The sequence below is a fragment of the Polyodon spathula genome, chromosome 5, assembly GCF_017654505.1.
Source record: "Polyodon spathula isolate WHYD16114869_AA chromosome 5, ASM1765450v1, whole genome shotgun sequence".
In the NCBI taxonomy this organism is placed as follows: Eukaryota; Metazoa; Chordata; class Actinopteri; order Acipenseriformes; family Polyodontidae; genus Polyodon; species Polyodon spathula.
Window position 1 is genome coordinate 22,558,170 of NC_054538.1, and position 20,568 is coordinate 22,578,737.

The 20,568-nt window shown below is 39.1% G+C and overlaps 1 protein-coding gene across 1 annotated transcript in view; it reads right to left on the minus strand.

Annotated features, from left to right (window-relative positions):
• LOC121316379 (collagen alpha-1(XIX) chain-like) overlaps positions 1–20,568 on the minus strand; it is a 113,919-nt gene that overhangs the window by 54,644 nt on the left and 38,707 nt on the right. Inside the window, exons 14-18 of the mRNA XM_041251457.1 lie at positions 16,087–16,140; positions 14,127–14,162; positions 10,336–10,365; positions 10,036–10,062; positions 9,758–9,811 (exon numbers count right to left, since the gene is read on the minus strand). Of these exons, the coding sequence (XP_041107391.1) occupies positions 9,758–9,811; positions 10,036–10,062; positions 10,336–10,365; positions 14,127–14,162; positions 16,087–16,140 (201 nt within the window). The remainder of the gene's footprint in view (positions 1–9,757; positions 9,812–10,035; positions 10,063–10,335; positions 10,366–14,126; positions 14,163–16,086; positions 16,141–20,568) is intronic.

A 20,568-nucleotide genomic window follows, 5' to 3' on the forward strand; every position in this document is an offset into this window, starting at 1 on the left:
AAAACAAAAAGTTTATAGATGACATATTTTGAAATTGTCTTTCTGCCTGCACACATGAAAAGTTTTTCTATTGAACTAAGAAAGTTCTAAGTTTTTACGGACAAGTGTGTTCAACCATTAGTTCTGTTTGTTACCAATATGGGAGGTGGTTTGGTTCAGACCAGGCATATTAGACTCAAATAATGTATTAAAAAGCAAAACGTTTTTAAAATAATCTTATGAATGAGTAAATAAATCTGAATCGAACATAGTGCATCTGTATAGGTTCTTCTCAAGTGGTTGGCATCTCAGCCAGGCATTACACAAAACCAAAAGTAACATAAGGAGACTGTGTGTTCCAGAGTTTAAAGAAACGGGCTTGTAACCAGAAGGTCCCCAGTTCAAATCTTGGCTCAGCCACTGACTCAGCGAAGGATGAAATAGAAATGGTGGAAATGACAAATGACTGCTTCCTAACACAATTTGTGAAGGCACCCACTAGAGGGGAGGCATGCCTTGATTTAGTCTTTTCAAATAACGAAGATAGAATAACTAAAACAGAGGTCAGAGAACCACTGGCAAACTCAGACCACAACATGGTCTCATTTGAAGTGTTTTTTAAATCCCCAAAAGTAATGACTAAAGCTAAGGTTTACAATTTTAGAAAAGCAAACTATGAAGGTATGAAACAGAGACTAACAGAAGTAGATTGGAGTAAAATAGAGAAAACACCCACAGAAGAAGGATGGTTGTTCTTCAAAAATGTAGTACTAGAGGCGCAAAACAATTATATCCCTAAAGTAGACAAATCTAAATGTAAAACTAAATTGCCAAAATGGTTTAATAGATCAATTAAAAAAAAATATTCAGCGAAAAAAGGCACTTTACAGAGCATTAAAAAAGGACCAAAAAGAAAGTACGCAGAAAGAGTACACAGAACTGCAAACGCAAGTCAAAAAGGAAGTTAGAAAGGCCAAGAGAGAAATAGAAATAAACATTGCTAAGGGAGCTAAAACCAATTCCAAAATGTTTTTCCAATATTACAACAGCAAGAGAACATTCAAAGAGGAGATTAAATGTTTAAGAGATACAAATGGCAAAATCGTAGAGGAAGAAAAAAAAATAGCAAATATGTTAAATGATTACTTTTCACAAGTTTTTACAAAGGAAGATACTGACAACATGCCCCACATGTCATCCAGTTCCTATCCAGTTTTAAATAACTTTAGCATAACTGAGGCAGAAGTGTTAAAGGGACTAGGAGCTCTTAAAATAAACAAATCCCCTGGGCCGGATGAGATCCTCCCAGTAGTACTCAAAGAAAAGATCATGCAGCAGTCTCTTGACACAGGGGTGGTACCGACAGACTGGAAAATTGCAAACGTAATACCGATCCACAAAAAGGGAAACAAAACTGAACCAGGTAACTACAGACCAGTAAGCCTGACTTCTATTATATGCAAACTTATGGAAACTATAATAAGATCCAAAATGGAAAATTACCTATATGGTAACAGGGTCCTGGGAGACAGTCAACATGGTTTTAGGAAAGGGAGATCGTGTCTAACTAACTTGCTTGATTTTTTTGAGGATGCAACATCGATAATGGATAATTGCAAAGCATATGACATGGTTTATTTAGATTTCCAGAAAGCTTTTGACAAAGTCCCGCACAAAAGATTAATTCTCAAACTGAACGCAGTTGGGATTCAAGGAAACACATGTACATGGATTAGGGAGTGGTTAACATGTAGAAAACAGAAAGTACTGATTAGAGGAAAAACCTCAGAATGGAGTGTGGTAACCAGTGGTGTACCACAGGGATCAGTATTAGGTCCTCTGCTATTCCTAATCTACATTAATGATTTAGATTCTGGTATAGTAAGCAAACTTGTTAAATTTGCAGACGACACAAAAGTAGGAGGAGTGGCAAACACTGTTGCAGCAGCAAAGGTCATTCAAAATGATCTAGACAAGATTCAGAACTGGGCAGACACATGGCAAATGACATTTAATAGAGAAAAGTGTAAGGTACTGCACGCAGGAAATAAAAATGTACATTATAAATATCATATGGGAGATATTGAAATTGGAGAAGGAATCTATGAAAAAGACCTAGGAGTTTTTGTTGACTCAGAAATGTCTTCATCTAGACAATGTGGGGAAGCTATAAAAAAGGCTAACAAGATGCTCGGATACATTGTGAAAAGTGTTGAATTTAAATCAAGGGAAGTAATGTTAAAACTGTACAATGCACTAGTAAGACCTCATCTTGAATATTGTGTTCAGTTCTGGTCACCTCGCTATAAAAAAGATATTGCTGCTCTAGAAAGAGTGCAAAGAAGAGCGACCAGAATTATTCCGGGCTTAAAAGGCATGTCATATGCAGACAGGCTAAAAGAATTGAATCTGTTCAGTCTTGAACAAAGAAGACTACGTGGCGACCTAATTCAAGCATTCAAAATTCTAAAAGGTATTGACAGTGTCGACCCAAGGGACTTTTTCAGCCTGAAAAAAGAAACAAGGATCAGGGGTCACAAATGGAGTTTAGAAAAAGGGGCATTCAGAACAGAAAATAGGAGACACTTTTTTACACAGAGAATTGTGAGGGTCTGGAATCAACTCCCCAGTAATGTTGTTGAAGCTGACACCCTGGGATCCTTCAAGAAGCTGCTTGATGAGATTTTGGGATCAATAAGCTACTAACAACCAAACGAGCAAGATGGGCCGAATGGCCTCCTTTCGTTTGTAAACGTTCTTATGTTCTTATGTTCTTATTGTGTGACCTGTGCAAGTCACTTAACCTCCTTGTGCTCAGTCTTTGGGGTGAGATGTTGTTGTAAGTGACTCTGCAGCTGATGCATGGTTCACACACTCAAGTCTCGTATCTTGTAAAGCACACCATTATGAAAGGCACTATATAAAGATTATTTAACTGGTTAGTTTTGTAATTTTATTATATTAGATGTATATAATATATAGCAATGCATGCCAGTAATGGCTTAAATGGGCATGTCTGCTAGGCCTGCTTATATTACATGGTAATAAAGCGTTACTGACTGACAACTTTCTATAGCAGCTGGTAGCAACCTCTTTACATGAGATAACTATTTTCCAGAACAAATGTTCAGCTTGTTACACTTAACATAAATATTGACATAATTTCATTCATATGATGACCTTGTACTATGAACTTTTAAATGATAAACTTCTACTCGCACATCATTTGTTTATTTAGCTGGTGCCTTTATCCAAGGCGACATACTGAGACTAGGCTGTGTGAACTATACATCAGCTGCAGAGTCACTTAGAACAATGGCTCACCCAAAAGACGTATCACAAGGAGGTTAAGTGACTTGCTCAGGGCCACACAATGAGTCAGTGAGTTAGCCAGGATTTGAAACAGAGAGCTCCTTGTTACAAGCTCTTTTCTTTAACTACTGGACCACACAGCCTCCATATAACAGACTTGAATCTATAACAATTTATATATAACAAATGATTATATACTTGCTAAGAATGATCAAGGCTCAGTTTACTTTGAAAAGTATTACAACACAATGATATTCCAAGAATAGCTGATTTATGACATGAACCTATTAGGTAAAGCTGGTGGGTGGGAGGCTATAGCAGTTATCAACTAATGAAAATATTTAACCGTTTTTATCCTGAAACCTCCAGTGGTTATACAGTATTGGCAGTCACAGCAATTTTATTCTAGTTGTAGTTAAGAACCACTGACTAACAAAAAATTAGGTTCAAGTACAAAAATAAAAATCCTGCGTTATTGTTCATTTCTGCGTTGGTGTCAGATTCGCAGCAATCTGTACCGATCCTTTTCTTGCCAACACAGAAAGATCAGGTCCCAGATCTGTGACGTCATCTGCATGTGCCACTAACAACACCTCTGGTTGTAACCAAGGCTTTAAGAGATTGATATGGTAAATGTGTTTCTCTGTCCGTCGCTCCGGCTGGCAGATCTCATAGTCCACCTTCCCAACCTGGCATGTAACCTCAAAGGGTCCTTGCCACTTAGACAAGAATTTTGACTCAGAACTGGGTAATAATAGAAGTACCTTATCCCCCGGCTGAAATGTGCGCAACCGGGCTCCTCGGTTATACTGTGTCTCCTGTCTGTGCTGTGCCTGCTGCAAATTGTCATGTGCCCATTTCCCCACAGACTCAAGACGTTTGCGCAGGTCCAACACATACCGGACGGTATTGGTCGAATTATCTTGCTGCTCCTCCCATATCTCTCTGACCAGATCGAGCACGCCCCGGGGTCTCCGCCCATAAAACAGCTTGGATGGTGAAAACCTCGTGGAAGCCTGGGGAACCTCTCTGATCGCAAAGAGAAGGGGGGGGGGGGATCAGCTGGTCCCAGTAACACACATCACTACGAATAAACCTGCGCAACATGTTCTTAAGGGTCTTATTAAAGCGTTCCACCAAACCGTCAGTCTGAGGATGAAACACAGAGGTCCTAATGGTCTTAATTCTCAAAAGCTTACATGTTCCGCTGATTAGCCGGGATAAAAAATTGGTGCCTTGATCGGTTAGTATCTCCTTGGGAATCCCCACCCGGGAGAAAACCTTCACAAGCTCGTTGGCAACAGACTTAGCGGACATAGATCGGAGGGGAATTGCCTCTGGATAACGCGTAGCGTAATCCAGAATGACAAGTAGGTGGGTGTATCCTGCCGCGCTCCTCTCTAATGGCCCAACTATGTCCATCCCAATACGCTCAAACGGAGCTTCCACTAGGGGCAAAGGCACCAGTGGGCCTCGTGGAACAGCTCTAGGGCTGGCCTTTTGACATTCTCCACAACGCTCAAGAAACCGCTTGACATCGCCATCCAGCCCCAGCCAGAAGAACTGTGACACAAGTCTTGCTTTGGTTTTATCCCTTCCCAAATGACCAGACAGGGGAATAGCATGAGCCAGCTGCAATAAATCCTCCTTAAAGGGCTGAGGAATGAACAACTGATGACGCACTTCACCGGTCTGGGGTAATTTATCAACACGGTACAGTAGGTCTCGATTAATTTCGAAGTGGGGGTACATGGCGGCTGGTCTGAGCTCGACCAACTGACCATTAACCACCGCTGCTTGGTCAAAGAGCCTGCCCAGCACGTCGTCACGCCCTTGCTCGAGTCGGAAGTCACGGGAGCAGGCTAAGAAATCAGCTCCCATGGCTTCCAACTCGGGGTCAGGTCGGTCCCGAGCAGAGGCAGCCGAGCCAGACCCCTGCGCTGGCTCCGCGACCTCCCCCCAGGACTCTTCACCAACCACCCCCACCTGAAACTTCTCCGACTCCCTCCATTGCCAGCCCTCGTTCTTAGCGATCCGGCGCTCCCGTTTAGTTTTACGGGGTTTAAATTTATGGCAAAACCATTCTGGATCGCGAAAGGGAAAAATCTCTCCAATTACTTCCTCTTTCTTAGCCAATAAAGAAGACGGGGCTGTCAGGGCAGCCAACCAATCTTTAAACTGCTCACAGTCCCGTCCCAGAAGTACTGGTACCGGCAATCGAGGACATAATCCTACCTGCACCTGCTGGCCAATAGACATACATACATTGATCTTGGGATAGGAGCGGACATCCCCATGAATACATTTAATATGTACCCGTCCCAATATTCGTTTATGCCCCGGTGAGATTAGGCTCTCCTGTACTAGAGACTAACCACACCCTGAGTCCAGGAGAGCCTGGGTTTTTGTACCATCCACTGTCACAGGAATAACAAAACCCTTGTGCTGAAGTGACTGAGGTAATTGAACGCGCCTACCTGGTCGGATGAGGTCACACTCCATCACGGGGCAGTCCCGGGCGAGGTGGCCCACCTCCCTGTACGTCCAACACCTCGGTGGGCTGGTTTCTCTCCCCGAAGTTTTGGCAAAAGGGGGAAACACTGGAGCCATAAAAGGGGCTCGCCGATAAGGCGTCCGTGCGAGACCCCGGTCCGACACTGCAGCAGCCTGTGGGTATCCCCACCCTGCCCCAGTTCCCGGGCCGGGAGCTCCCGCCGACACCCCCCGACCAAATCCTGGCCTACCCCTTCCCCCCAGTCCCTTCGCCCTTTCCGGGGCCAGTTGAGGGGACGATCCAGTAGCCGCACTCCTCCCGGGCAGTTTCACAGGCGTTGGCTCCGCTGCATGGTACTGCTTGGCAAGTTCGACCGCCCGGTCCAGCATGTCTGGCGCCTGCCGCTGGACCCACAGCTGAGGTCCAGAGGCTAGACACTCCAGGAAGTGCTCCACCATTCAACCAACCCATGGCGTAATCCTTCAGATGGTGGGCGATGGCTCATGGGTGCTCCCCTGCTGCAAACTGCTCCTCCCGGAATTTCTTCCGGTAGCCTTCCGGTGTGGCTCCCACACGATTTAGGATGGCTGCTAGGGGTAATCCAGCATGTGCTCCGGGGACAGCATCCTCGCAGCTGCTTGAGCCTCCCCGGTGAGTTGGGGCAACACATAGCTAGCCCACTGGGCTTGGGGCCACCCGACCGAGATTGCCATAGCCTCAAACTCCTCCAAGTAGGGTCCGGTCGATCCTCGGCCATCATTTTGGTGGGTCTCTGGATGGAGTGGTCTGGAGCTGCGGGTCTAGCCGCCCCCTGTACTGCCGCGGTGAGCGTCTGGCGCAGGAGGTCCATCATTGCGGCAAACTGAGTCGCATCCATCGCTAGTCTGCTCCTTCTATAGTTGCACTGCTTGGGGCAGTGCCAGTGAATCCCACTTCTAACACCACGTGTGGAAGGGGTGTGGGTAATTCACTGACCAGGAGACAGACAGGTGAATTTGGCAACACCGCACAGGTGCCCAGTTTTATTTCAGGGTGCTGTTTTTCTTTAGTCCCGCAGATGGCGCTGTGGGTCCGTGGTCTGATTTACCAGCGATGGTAAACAGAACCACGGGCATCCCAAGCAATGGTACACAATACTGGCACCCTTGCAGGTGCTTAAAGAAATAATAATGAAAACAGAAGGCGAAAAGAACAAGGGAAAATAAAACAGTAATAAAACTACAAATAATAGGTGCTGCACTCGGCAGCGTTATCCCGGTCGCCGCTACCCGCACGACCCGGATCACTGTCCTACTCTGTTGGCTAACTAGCCTGCTCTTTTACAATACGCCTGAGGAAACAGCAGAGCATTTTTTTATAAGCCTAGCAATCTGCCAAGACTCACCTCTCAGCCATTCAGAGAGGGGGAAAGTCCACACACCTACCTTCCCACCTCCCCGTGTCACTGCCATGACTCACAGGCGGTTGTTGGAAGACTGCCGCCCTCTTCCTGCAGTACTACGAACACGCCAGCAGAGTCAGCAAAGATCTCTCCCTGCTACACCATCGTTAACATTAATTACATCCAAAATATATGTCTTCTGTTATGCAACTGTCAGCTTAGACTTGCACAGTATGTACTGTGTGTTATACTTGAATATGTATATTATTTATACATAAACAGGCCTCAAGTTGTGCATGGACATTTTGATTTCATCCTTTCATGCTACCATAATCTTTGAGGAACTGAATCAAAGTTAAATGTAGCAGTCACCTTGTGTGGCAAGCCTTTGTGATGCCTTTTAACTGGTCAAGAAAATGATCTTCGGTTAGCACAAAATAATGTTTATTCATATTTAAACCACACTTTAAATGATTTTAATAAACAAACACTAAGCCTCCGGGGAGTGCATAAAAAAAAAAAAAAAAAAAAACACTGGTTAATTATTTAGTTGTTAAAACTCTGAAAGATGATATTATAATGGCCCCAAGATGCTGCCTGAAGGAAAGCAACATTTATAGCTTTGAGTACTGGACCACTAGTGGAAATCAATAGTCAATCAATCAGTAGTATGGAAGTACATTTAAGTTCTATGAATTTACTTGCATACTCATTCAGGTTTGCAACAGTGAGCTGTAGATTGAAAGCTGATTAGTTTGATCTATAGACACTAATGCCAGGACTGACTCCCCATTGTTAAGAACCTGGGGCTCTATTTGGACTAAACAGAATTAGATTCAAATCCCACACAGCACAGTTTCTGCAAATTCATTCCGCTACCTCCTTATAACATGTTTTTGGTATCACTGCTAGTAAATGTAAATGTAGTAATTAAATGAGGCCAAACAGAAGCTGTGAAGAGTCTGTTCCTGAAAATAACACATGTGGGGTTTTACAACCTGGTGTACTGCATGTTTTGAAAGCCATTGATAGATAAAACTTTCCAAAAATGTTTTGAACACAGGTTGACCGACAAGCTAAAGTTTGTGTGTGATTACAATCTTTAAAAATAGCAGAAACTTTAGTGCATTTGCAGTCATGAGGAAGCTCTCCAGCCACCAAAGAGTAGTTATAAATAGGAAGCAGCGTGCAGTTCTCCCATCTTCCTACTCGCTAACTAAGCTTAGATCCTTATTATTGTTAATAAAGCAAAACTATCTGTGACATTTTGTATTCTCAGAAGTGTTTATTGTTTATTTCGGAAAGACAATTTGATGCCAATTTGTAACCATAAGGAAGTCACGATTTAAACCCAGCAACAGCCTTTACATAGAAATGTATTAACCTTAACCAATTAAGAACATATTTATTGGAACCGGGCAAGATGTTGTCATGAATTTCTATACAAGGTCAGCCATTGCTAGACCTTGTCTTATTCTCTTCACCATATTGATTAACACCTTAGCTTTAGTTTACACTTGAGCACCAACTTTTTGAGCATAGCCTGTTTTAGGTCAGTTTTTGTCAATTACAATTTTAGTATAGCAGCTTGTAGAATATCAGTCTACTTACAAAGCTTACCTGAAGTGTTTCCAGTACATTGGTCTTCTTTAATAATATTGTATGTGTGCTTTTGTAAATGTCTGAAAACAGTCAGGACAGCAGGCACAGATACAATCTTTGCAGATCCTGATTTATGTCATTTTTTTTTTTTTTTTTTTAAATAACAGACAAGAGATTAGATGTGGTCAGGTACAACCTATTGTTTTAACATTTAACAAAAACTTTAAAGCATAAAACTCAAGCAAAACGTCAAGGCACTTGTGACTTTCACTTTATCTTGCCAAAACGCAATTAATTTTTATGGATGTACATTTTTATTTGTTTTCTATCCCCTGTTACACATATTTTCCTAAGGGCAGCATGAAATGCTTTCAATGAATTCATTCATATGACATAGGGGAACCACATTTTATTTTAAAACCTATTAAAGTAGCACTAATTGAAAGGGTAGTCATATATGACAGATGCAAATTTGCCAAGAGTGCCCTCAACTGCTAAAGGTCCTTGAAAACATTTAAAAGCACATTACATGTACGAGCCAGTCAGCAGACAAAAACAAAACAAAAAAAAGCAGCCAGCTCAGGAAGTGCGGTCACCTTTCAGCTTAATGTCAATTCAGTAAGCCGGCATGGTTCATTCAAACGTGTATGAAGCTGACCACCACACACGTTTAAGAAAACACTACGCAACCTGATTATTTTCACAACAGTCGGATTTGAGTGGTGTTTGGCTAATGTGATTCATTATCTATATAACATATCAAATCCATCGTCCGTGCTGTCAGTCACAGCAGGCAGTGCACTCAGGAATGTATCAATTATTAAATGTCATTAAATTAGAATCCCCAGATCGATTTCTAGTCTCCAGCACGCTCCTTGTCTTACACAGCTGCCAGTTTAATAGTGTTTCCCCTGTTTGTTGGTGCAAGTGTCAGATATCTCAGTTAAGACAGTTAAAACACTGCGCAAATGTTAACAAAGTTTACTCACCCTTTGACCTTCCTTGCCTGGTGGACCTGGCTGACCTTCTGGCCCTAGTGGACCCTACAAATATAAATATTAGTAAACATAACATATCAGATTCATTGGTCGGTATGGCATTCTTTAAGCCTGTAGCTTGTGTCTTTGTTTGTGAGTCACAGAGGCAGATGTTTGGGCCAAAGGTTAATTCCAAACTTGGATCTTGTGACTCAGACAACAACTCATGAGTCACAGGCTTCTGAGGAGATATACTTTAACTTAATACATCTAGAAGCCAATATAATTACCTTTTCTCCCACTGGACCAGGTAAACCCTATTAAAGAAAAAACAGATTTGAAAAAAAAAAAAAACTTCAAATATAACTAGAACAAAATATCACTTTTAGCTTAAGATGTTCTGTAACGTACAATAATCGTGTACATGCTGCTTAGAAAGAAATTCAAGAATCAGGAATGGGCTATAGACATACAGCATTAATGGATAGGTACAGTGAGTGAATTGCAATTGGTGAGAATTAAGTTCAATCTTTAAGTCATTTTTCAAACACTGTAACTGAATTTTGATTCAGATTTAGATGAATACTTACTTGTTCTCCCTTCAGTCCTGCAGATTGACCCTAAAAGAAAATAAAGGTTGCATGCTACAGTCTCAATGCTTGGTGAGTTTTTTGTAGGTCAATTTTTAATAATAACTCTATAGAGATATTTTGACTAGATTCAAATTAAATGTGATGTTAGTAAATATATCCCAGGAAGATATATATATATATATATATATATATATATATATATATATACAGATGAACACGCTTTATATCGTGATTGCCGTGCAGGCGTAATTCATGATATAAAGCGGGTCATGATATAAACCGAGTTTCATGTTTGCCTATGACAGTATATTACGAGTGCGAGAAAATAGAAAGAAAACTAACAGTGAATGCAAGAGTAGTGTTTTAATACTGTGCAATGCATTTTATCATTCTTTACATTTAAGCAAGTGCATATAGTTTTCTACAGGACAAATACATTTTGTATCATTAACTGGAACGAAACAATTTGTGTCATTATCTAAAAAAGGCATGACTTGTCGACTGATGAAAACTATCAGTTAGGCGTTGCACTTGGCATTTTTTTTGTGTGCATTTGTATGAGGCTGTTAAACTACAATATGGTGATGTTGGTGTTTTGTAACTGAACTGTATCCCATTAAGACCACCCATGCAGCATTTGACAGGCTGCACAAAATGTGATGATAACCAGGTTTGTGAGATGATATTAATAATTTCTCAAAGAACCTATGGTGCATGGTGAGTGGTTTTTAAAAAAACGTGATAATAAACAGGGTATGATATTAAGCGTGGTTCATCTGTGTGTGTGTGTGTGTGTGTATATATATATATATATATATATATATATATATATATATATATATATATATATATATTGTGACAAAGTTGGTCCTTCTTTATGGACTTTGTTCACAAGTATGAGCGGGGACAACACAGTAGACACAACGAGTGTAAGTTTTATTTTAAACAGGATGTTACCTGCATGTTTATTTTCCAGGGAAGTCCAATAATCAGAGTCGTAAAGTTAAACCAGAGTTCACAAAGAATCAGGTAGTCATCCAAAATAGGGTCAAAACAGCCAACAGGTTTATCCAAACAGTCCAGGGTCATACACAATAATGCAATCCAGAAATCAAAAGAAACACAACCAAACCTCTCACACCACAGAACCAAACTCCTTCTACTCCCCTCTCATTGTGGTGCTGTCAGTTTGCTCCGTTTATAGGGCTGGTCATTACCCCTTGATCACCTGCAGGTGTGCTGACATACCTTAATTACCTGGTAAAAATCCTGGGTAGTGTAGTTTGTGGTGGGCGACCATTTTGTGAAGTGTAGTCCTATTGGGACCTCCATTTTGTGTAAGGACAAAGTCCTAACAAAATCTCTGCCCTCACATATCTCCCATTCAGGACCATGCCCTGAGGTTTATCACAATATATATATATATATATATATATATATATATATATATATATATATATATATATATATATATATATATATATGTGTGTGTGTGTGTGTGTGTGTGTGTGTGTGTGTGTGCGCGTGTGCGTTTGTCTTTTGTACTTCAATTGATCTAAAATAATAATTCTTAACGGTTAAACATTCAAATAAAAATATGAATCCATTAAAACAATTATTAATGTAATCCTTTCAAAGGCTAAAAAAAAGTTCCTTTGTGTATTCCTGTTGCCTGGTAACGAATCCAGCAATCATAAATAGAAAGAAAAGAATTAAATTAAGAAGACATCTGACTTGAAAACAATTCAAGAGAACTTGCTTTCTGGAGACATGTCTAAGGTTAAATTTCTGACATGTCAATAGAGGTTAGAGGTCACATTAGTTAATAAACTCAGGACTGCACAAAGACGTTTGCATTTGGTAGTGATTGGGCAGTGTTAAATACTTTACTTGTTCAACTACTTTAGCAAAATATTTTCATGTTTCAGACAGCACTCAATTAGAGTGTAAGGTTTCAAAACCTGCTGACTTTTCTGGGAAATGGATACAAATATCCACAAACTATTTGTAACATTTACCCAGTATTTCAATGACGTCCAGCAGATAAGATAAAAAAAAAAAAAAAAAAAAAAAAAAGATTTATAAGGTTTTGTGTATTGAGCAACATAGGAGGCTGAACTGTTTATCCAGAAAATCAGTGGTGTTAGATTTGCTATTTAATTTTGCCACAGAATTAGTTTTGTCTTGTTTACAATATATGTTGCCAGCTGCAGCAGAACTCAATGCTTGAGAACACAATGGGGCTCGGGCACAGAAATGCCGCGCATGCACATCCAGCGATCTTCTAAAAACGGCATCTGCACAAGCATGGAATAATGTGGGGATACAGAATTCTAATATTACAGAAATCTGCGTAACAGCTGTCAGAGCAATTTGATTTTAAGATACATGCCTCGGTTCGAATGTCAGTGAGCAAACATTTTCCGGTCAAATCTGCATATGTAAAAGAAAAAGAAAAAACCCCACACAACTGTTTTGGGGCCCCCCTTGAGTTTAGGCCCTAGGCACATGCCTAGTTTGCCTATGTGTTAATCCGGCCCTGTATGTGCTACTGCTACCACAAGCTAAACAACAGTATGGTATATTAATTTGTGATAAGACAAGACCATATCAAAGCCTTTCAATTTTCTTTAACAAAGTGCATGTTCCTCCCATACATATGCTGCTATCTCCATGACATGATAAAAAATAAATAAAATCATGTAATATATGTCATACTTTTTATATTTGTATGATTGCTTAACGTCTTACGGAATGTTAAAGCTTATTACATAGCCTGTGGCCACCTGTCCTACACTGAGGGGCAATTTAGGGTTGTAAATTGAAAACTGACATGTGCTTGTATCCCTTTAACTCAGGACTGTGTCCTGTTTTGCCTTTTCCCTCAAGCTTCTTTTAACAAGACTTTTAAAAATGGTATTCCAGTTATCTGTTTCGTAAGCAGCTACTGGGTACTTGCAACTGATTTAACCCCTAGCTTCTGTATAAACACTTGGTGCCATCTGGGTGAGTATTTTGTAACTACCGAAAGGGACTGGTCGAAAGGAACGTAGAGGCGGATAGTCATTTTCCTGGGAACCAGAAGCAGGGGATCGAATGTCAGGAGACTAAGCTGTCATACTGTACAAGCAGGCTTGCCTCTCTACCTTTCACCTGTTCTTCCTTTGAGAGGTTACAGGCACGGGCTGTTAGTGCAGCAGTCTAGCATATCAGTTCACCAAAGTCTACAGCTCTGGCGAAAGGTTTTGCCGTACATTCAATATTAGGATTGAAACATAATTTAAAAACCAAAATAAAACTATATGAACATAATTTAGATCATGTAATCAAAGAAACTATAAAATGATATCGCAAAAGTCTAGAAACCATAATAGTACAGTATTTCATGTCAAATTTTTCAAGTTGTGTCAGTTTTTCGTTAAGTATATGGAAAACTACAAAGTGTAATTCAATATGCAAACATTAAACATTATATCATTTGCCTTTTGCCATCTACATATATTGTGCTATCAGTTTATTTTTAGTATTAGATCAGACCTGAACTAAACCAGCTTCAGTGTTAATAAGAAAGCCTTTGCACTACAAGCAGGAGTAAGGATCTGAAAATAATCAAAACAATATCTAATGTTAATATATTATAATAAACATACAAGTTATGTGCATAGAAAACCTATGTATTAGTATAGCGTATGTATTCTGTACCATATAAAAAGCCCATGATTATTATTTAAATTATGCTATTAATATAAAAATGAATGTTTAAAAAAATAACTGTTGAATGCACTTACAGATAGACCTGGTGGACCTGGAAGACCTGTATCCCCCTATAAAAAATAAATAAATAAAAAACCAATGAATCACCTGAGACTTTGTTGTATATCATTGATCAATAAATTTGCTGTAAAAGCACAATGTGTGAAATATATTGAAAGACACAGTCAATAAGTCCTGCAATTTAATTTCAAAAAGGTAAATTAGCACTGTGTATAGAGATTTTACTGGAGAGAGAGCAGACATAAAATATCTACAAAATAGCCTTGCAAGGATTCTTAAATCTGCAGAAAATCAATGAACATGTTTTAAAAACTCACACAAAATGTAGCTCTCCTTACTAGCCCTAAAACAAGTTTACTGTGGTGTGTGCCGACAGTAATTTTGAAACTGTATCATGCTTTTTCCATACTTCTACTAACCTCATATTCAAAAATACAACAAATAGTTATAACCATAAACTACATACTGTTCTTCTTTTGGAAGAAACACCCTAGCACTTCCTGTTCCATACTAAAAAGCTGAATTTGAACAAACAGCAAGTACGTTATTTCTTTTAACAACGTGTTAAATGTTGCTGATTATTTCCAGTGTAACACAGTCCTAATTTCAATGCAGCTGCTACCCCAAAATCAGAAAGATTGGCTATGGCCTACATACATGCAATTCGAGTGAACTCTGCAATGTACACATGCCAGAAACACAATGTATGACATCTATGTTCATTCCGAATTCGTTTTGTGTTCATATTTGGAAAACACAATCTCAGGTCAAAATGACTGGGAAAAATGAATTCAGCAATGGGTCCCTTTAACCATCCCTTGAAATGTTTTCAGGACCTTTGAATCTGATATTAAGCAACACAATTTCTGGTGTATCGCCTTAGGCTGAATGTTTCAGGGAAACATTCCTGCTGTGAAAAGAACAACCCTCGACTTTCCTCACGGCAATCATTGTCAAGGAAATTATCACTCAGGGATGGGTTTCTTAACCCTCTGAGGCCCAAACAGAAAAATGCTGCAATGTGTAACAAATATTTACTAAAAGTGAACTTTTTTTCTAAATCATGTGGTCATTACTACATCATGATATGGGCCCCCTAAACCACTTTAAAAAATAAGTAAACTGGAAGGGAGGTTTTAAATAATTCAAAATATGGAAATCACTAGTAGAAGTTCAGCCTTTACATTTACGTATCTTTCAGTCACGCAGAGCAAAACACATTGGCTTGTAACATTAATTTAACATACCAAGCATGGGCACTTTTAACATCAAACAGGTTTCAAAATGAAATGTTAAATCATATCAAGACCTATCTGTTTGCAACCATATTTCAAATACTGAAAATGTACTGGATTTGAAACAATAGATGATGAAGCATTTATTTTTCACTAATTAAACATCTTAGGTTTGGCATAGTTATTTTAAATTTGTTCTACATTTCCTTTTTGTAGAATACAATTTCTTTCAATAAACTAGGTAAGTTACTAAGCTACAGACTATGCCACTGGAGATTTAAATATAAGCCACATGTGAATGACCTTCATTGAAAAATTGTGCTATTTAAGTGCGTCTTGACAAATATATGAATTATGCAGTCTCTTATGTTACAAATTTTGCAATGTATGATAAACATATACATCACATGGAAATAGCAGAACCGAGAACTGTATTTTTAAAATATGTTTTAAATAAAATAATCATAACATTTTGCTCTGATAAACTTGACCTTCAACAACTATGAAGGTTCGTGGACACTTACGCTATAGTATATATTTATTTATTTATTTTACAGAACTTATACTATATACTGGTATTACGGTAAGCTAATTAAGAAGACCTCGTACATAGTTTATTTCTTTTAGTTTCTTTAGGTTTTTAGATTTATGAGGTGATGACTTTTGAAAAAAATTCTAAATATAGATCGGTAATTAATAGCACTGTAAAAGTACTTCCGAAGAGATCTGACATACTTACTTTTTCACCCTTGGGGCCACTAAGACCAGGGGAGCCAGGATCACCTTTTAAACCCTGTTAAAAACATTCAAACATAGAACATTTAAATAAAAGAAGAATCACAAATTATTTAATAAACTGTTGCCGTGTTGTGCATCCAGCAATGCTGTTGTTGTCATCATCCATCATGTTTTACACTTATTTCTCAAGTCATAACAACTAAGAATTGCAACATAAACCTGTTGGGAGGAGGCATATTAATATCCTTTTTCAAAACAGTAAACATATTATATGCCGAAACAGTTGTGGTATTCATTTCAGGGAGATGTCTGATTCAATCTCTGCTGTTACAGTACTTCAAGTACAGAATTTCACACGCTCTGGTCTGTAAGGGGGTGTGGAGCTTGATTCCCTGCCACTTTGTGGCCAATATTGGAAAGGATGGTCTTTGCACTATAGGGTGGGAAAGTTACTGCTGAATAAATACTGTGAATAAAATGCTAGGAGTAATTACTCTTGGACAAGCGCTTAAATTAACAACAAGCTGTGTTTGAATTTACTGCAACCCATGTCAGCATCCTACCACAGGGAAGAGTCACGCATCAGATTAATCTTGTAAAGACAAATTCATATAGTGATGTAATATGAATAAGTGTAGGATTATATGAGTAGATTTGTAATTCATATAAATTAAACATTAATTATTTCATATATAAATATATTTTAAATACAAACATTTATAAAGAGCTACTTTGTAGCAAGGCTGTCTTACAGTTAAACTCTTAAAAAATAAAACAAATGTACAATGGAGCAGGTGCATATATATCACAGCAGGTGCAATTCTAATAATAACTAATTTAAGGTACTTCAGTTGTAGCCTTTGCGGGCTTTAAGAGGAGTTGCAATGGCTATATCCTCGTCACTGATCAGTCCCCCTATCTAAACCCTGAGATGTGCCCCATTTCTTTTTACTGCATTTCATTGCTTACCCCTCCGGTCAAGTGGAAACAGACGTGCATTTTGCAGTGTTACAAGTTTATCTGATTTGGTAGCATTTCAGTTGCTTGTCACAATACGCTACACATGTCTGCAGTCTCAATCTGTCATGACCCACATGCGACCTAAGTTGCGATGATGGTTCTCTACAAACGTTGCCATTCCAGGAATAATATACTGCGATTGGTATTTTTGCCTAAACATTTGCTGCAGTTTTATGCTCTGCTGATAGTGTCCTGCATGCAATTTCAATGCTCTCCCAGAAAGACGCAAAATTTAGCAGCAGTATTGTGGAACTATTTTATTACATTATTACTTCCATTTGGAACAGCTCATCCAGGGAAGTGCTTTCCTTGGTGAACCATTTTAAATGACTACTGCAGAATCACCACTGACATTGATCTGACATCCTTTCCTGAATAATTTTATATGCAATTTAATAAATATAAAATGCATATGTATGCTCATCTGAGACAGGCTAATTGCATTTTTATGTATCAATCATTGAAAGGTCCTGCAAAGACATATTGCAAGCTACAGCACTGCTCAAGCTTCAGCAATTAATATAAAATATGATGGCATTTCTTACGGAAATTGTTTGTTTTCAGTGTCCCCTGTGCATTTAACAAATTTACTGCCCTCTATTATATTGCTTTCTCTGCAGCAAGTCAATATTTATGGCATAATGAATAACCCATGTAGACAACCTCTGACAGCTTATTTCTAAGATCACCTGCATGGACCCTTGCTACCCTAACTCACCAATCTGGGACATAAACACTGACCCAACATATACTGTAGTTATGCTATGGAAAAAAGGATTTTCATTTTTTTTTTTTACAGTTACAATTTATATTATTATTCTCTCTCTCTCTCTCTCTCTCTCTCTCTCTCTCTCTCTCTCTCTCTATATATATATATATATATATATATATAAATATATATATATATATATATATATATATATATATATATATATATATATATACACACACACACACACACACACACACACACACACACACACACACACACACACACACACACACACACACTGAACAAAAATATAAACGCAACATATAAAGAGTTGGTCCCATGTTTCATGAGCTGAAATAAAAGATCCCAGAAATTTTCCATACGCATAAAAAGCTAATTTCTCTCAAATTTTGTGCACAAATTTGTTTACATCCCTGTTAGTGAGCATTTCTCCTTTGCCAAGATAATCAATCCACCTGACAGGTGTAGCATATCAAGAAGCTGATTAAACAGCATGATCATTACACAGGTGCACCTTGTGCTGGGGACAATAAAAGGCCACTCTAAAATGTGCAGTTTTGTCACACAACACAATGCCACAGATGTCTCAAGTTTTGAGGGAGCGTGCAATTGTCCACCAGAGCTATTGCCAGAGAATTGAATGTTCATTTCTCTACCATAAGCTGCCTCCAACGTCGTTTAAGAGAATTTGGCAGTACGTCCAACCGGCCTCACAACCGCAGACCACGTGTAACCACGCCAGCCCAGGACCTCCACATCCGGCTTCTTCACCTGCGGGATCGTCTAAGACCAGCCACCGGGACAGCTGATGAAACTGTGGGTTTCCACAACTGAAGAATTTCTGCACAAACTGTGCTTGTAGTCCTCACCAGGCTCTTGACCTGACTGCAGTTCAGCATCGTAACCAACTTCAGTGGGCAAATGCTCACCTTTGATGGCCACTGGCAATCTAGAGAAGTGTGCTCTTCACAGATGAATCCCGGTTTCAACTGTACCGGGCAGACGGCAGACAGCATGTATGGCGTCATGTGGGCGAGCAGTTTGCTAATGTCAACGTTGTGAACAGAGTGCCCCATGGTGGCGGTGGGGTTATGGTATGGGCAGGCAGAAGCTACGGATAACAAACACAACTGCATTTTATCAATGGCAATTTGAATGCACAGAGCTACTGTGACGAGATCCTGAGGCCCATTGTCGTGCCATTCATCCACCGCCATCACCTCATGTTTCAGCATGATAATGCACGGCTCCATGTCGCAAGGATCTGTACACAATTCCTGGAAGCTGAAAATGTCCCAGTTTTTCCATGGCCTGCATACTCATCAGACATGTCACCCATTGAGCATGTTTGGGGTGTTCTGGATCGACGTGTACGACAGCATATTCCAGTTCCCGCCAATATCCAGCAACTTCGCACAGCCAATGAAGAGGAGTGGACAACATTCTACAGGCCACAATCAACAGCCTGATCAACTATACATATCTGTATTACCAGTCATGTGAAATCCATAGATTAGGGAGTAATGAATTTATTTAAATTGACTGATTTCCTTATATGAAGTGTAACTCAGTAAAATCTTTGAAATTGTTGCATGTTGCGTTTATATTTTTGTTCAGTGTATATTGTAATGTGCTTTGTGATGGTGGTCCACAGTATACTATTTTTAATTTTTATTTATTTATTTATTTTTATAGAGGTGGACATTATGCAAGTAGTGCAAATTATACAAAAAAAAAAAAAAAAAAAAAAAAAAAAAAAAATTTAACCCAAGGTAGCTCAATCTATTACATTAAAAGAATTATTGCATACATTCAAGCAACCACAAAAAGACATCTTAGAACATAAAAACTATAAGAATTTTTTTTTTTCCAAATGTCCCTGATCTCCTCTAGGAAGTCTCTGCTTCGCACTGCCATATTGGGAACTCAATTGCTGAGAGCTTCTCTATAAGCAACCCCATCTTGAACACTCATATGTGCAGCAGTGACTGGTTTCTGATTATATCCCAAGGTTGCCCTGCATGCACAGTCATTGTCTGGTGACGATGTTCCACTGTTAACTTCTGTTCAGATTTCAGCAAGAATGGGAGTTCTGATTTTCTGAGATAGAGGTTCAGCACACCAGGGCACAAGTGTTCTCAGCCACTGGTATAGCAAGACTGATTGACTTCTAATTATAAACATCCTGTGTATCTGACAGAAAACTTTGCTGAAATACTGTATCAGCATTCATAGCTAAAAACCTGCTCCACTTGGAATCAATCTGCCCAGTAGCTACTTTCTTATGTCACCCTTTTAGAAAACTGCTACAAAAAGTTAATTCCTAACACTTTTTATATAAATCATTTAATTAAAACATTTCAAGGTCACATGTTTTATTTTCTAGATCAACACTGGTGAAATACACATGAGATATGCTGAACCTTATCCTTCAAAGATCTGTGGAACAAGATCTCACCAAGTAACAGAGATGTCTTCAAGGGCGGTATAAAAATGCTTTAGGGGTTACGGAAGGAAATGCATTTGTCATTTTCCATGCTGTCAGTGAAATGGAGGATTAGAATGTACCTGTATAGATGTTATGAGCACAAGGTTCCTAAGCAAACCTCAAGCAATAGTATTGCAGGAAGATACTGTACAGCTTGTCATCATAATTACTTCCAATACAACAAAAGCAGAATAATCTCTTTGGACGGCTATATTTAATTTATAATAAATATATTATAAATG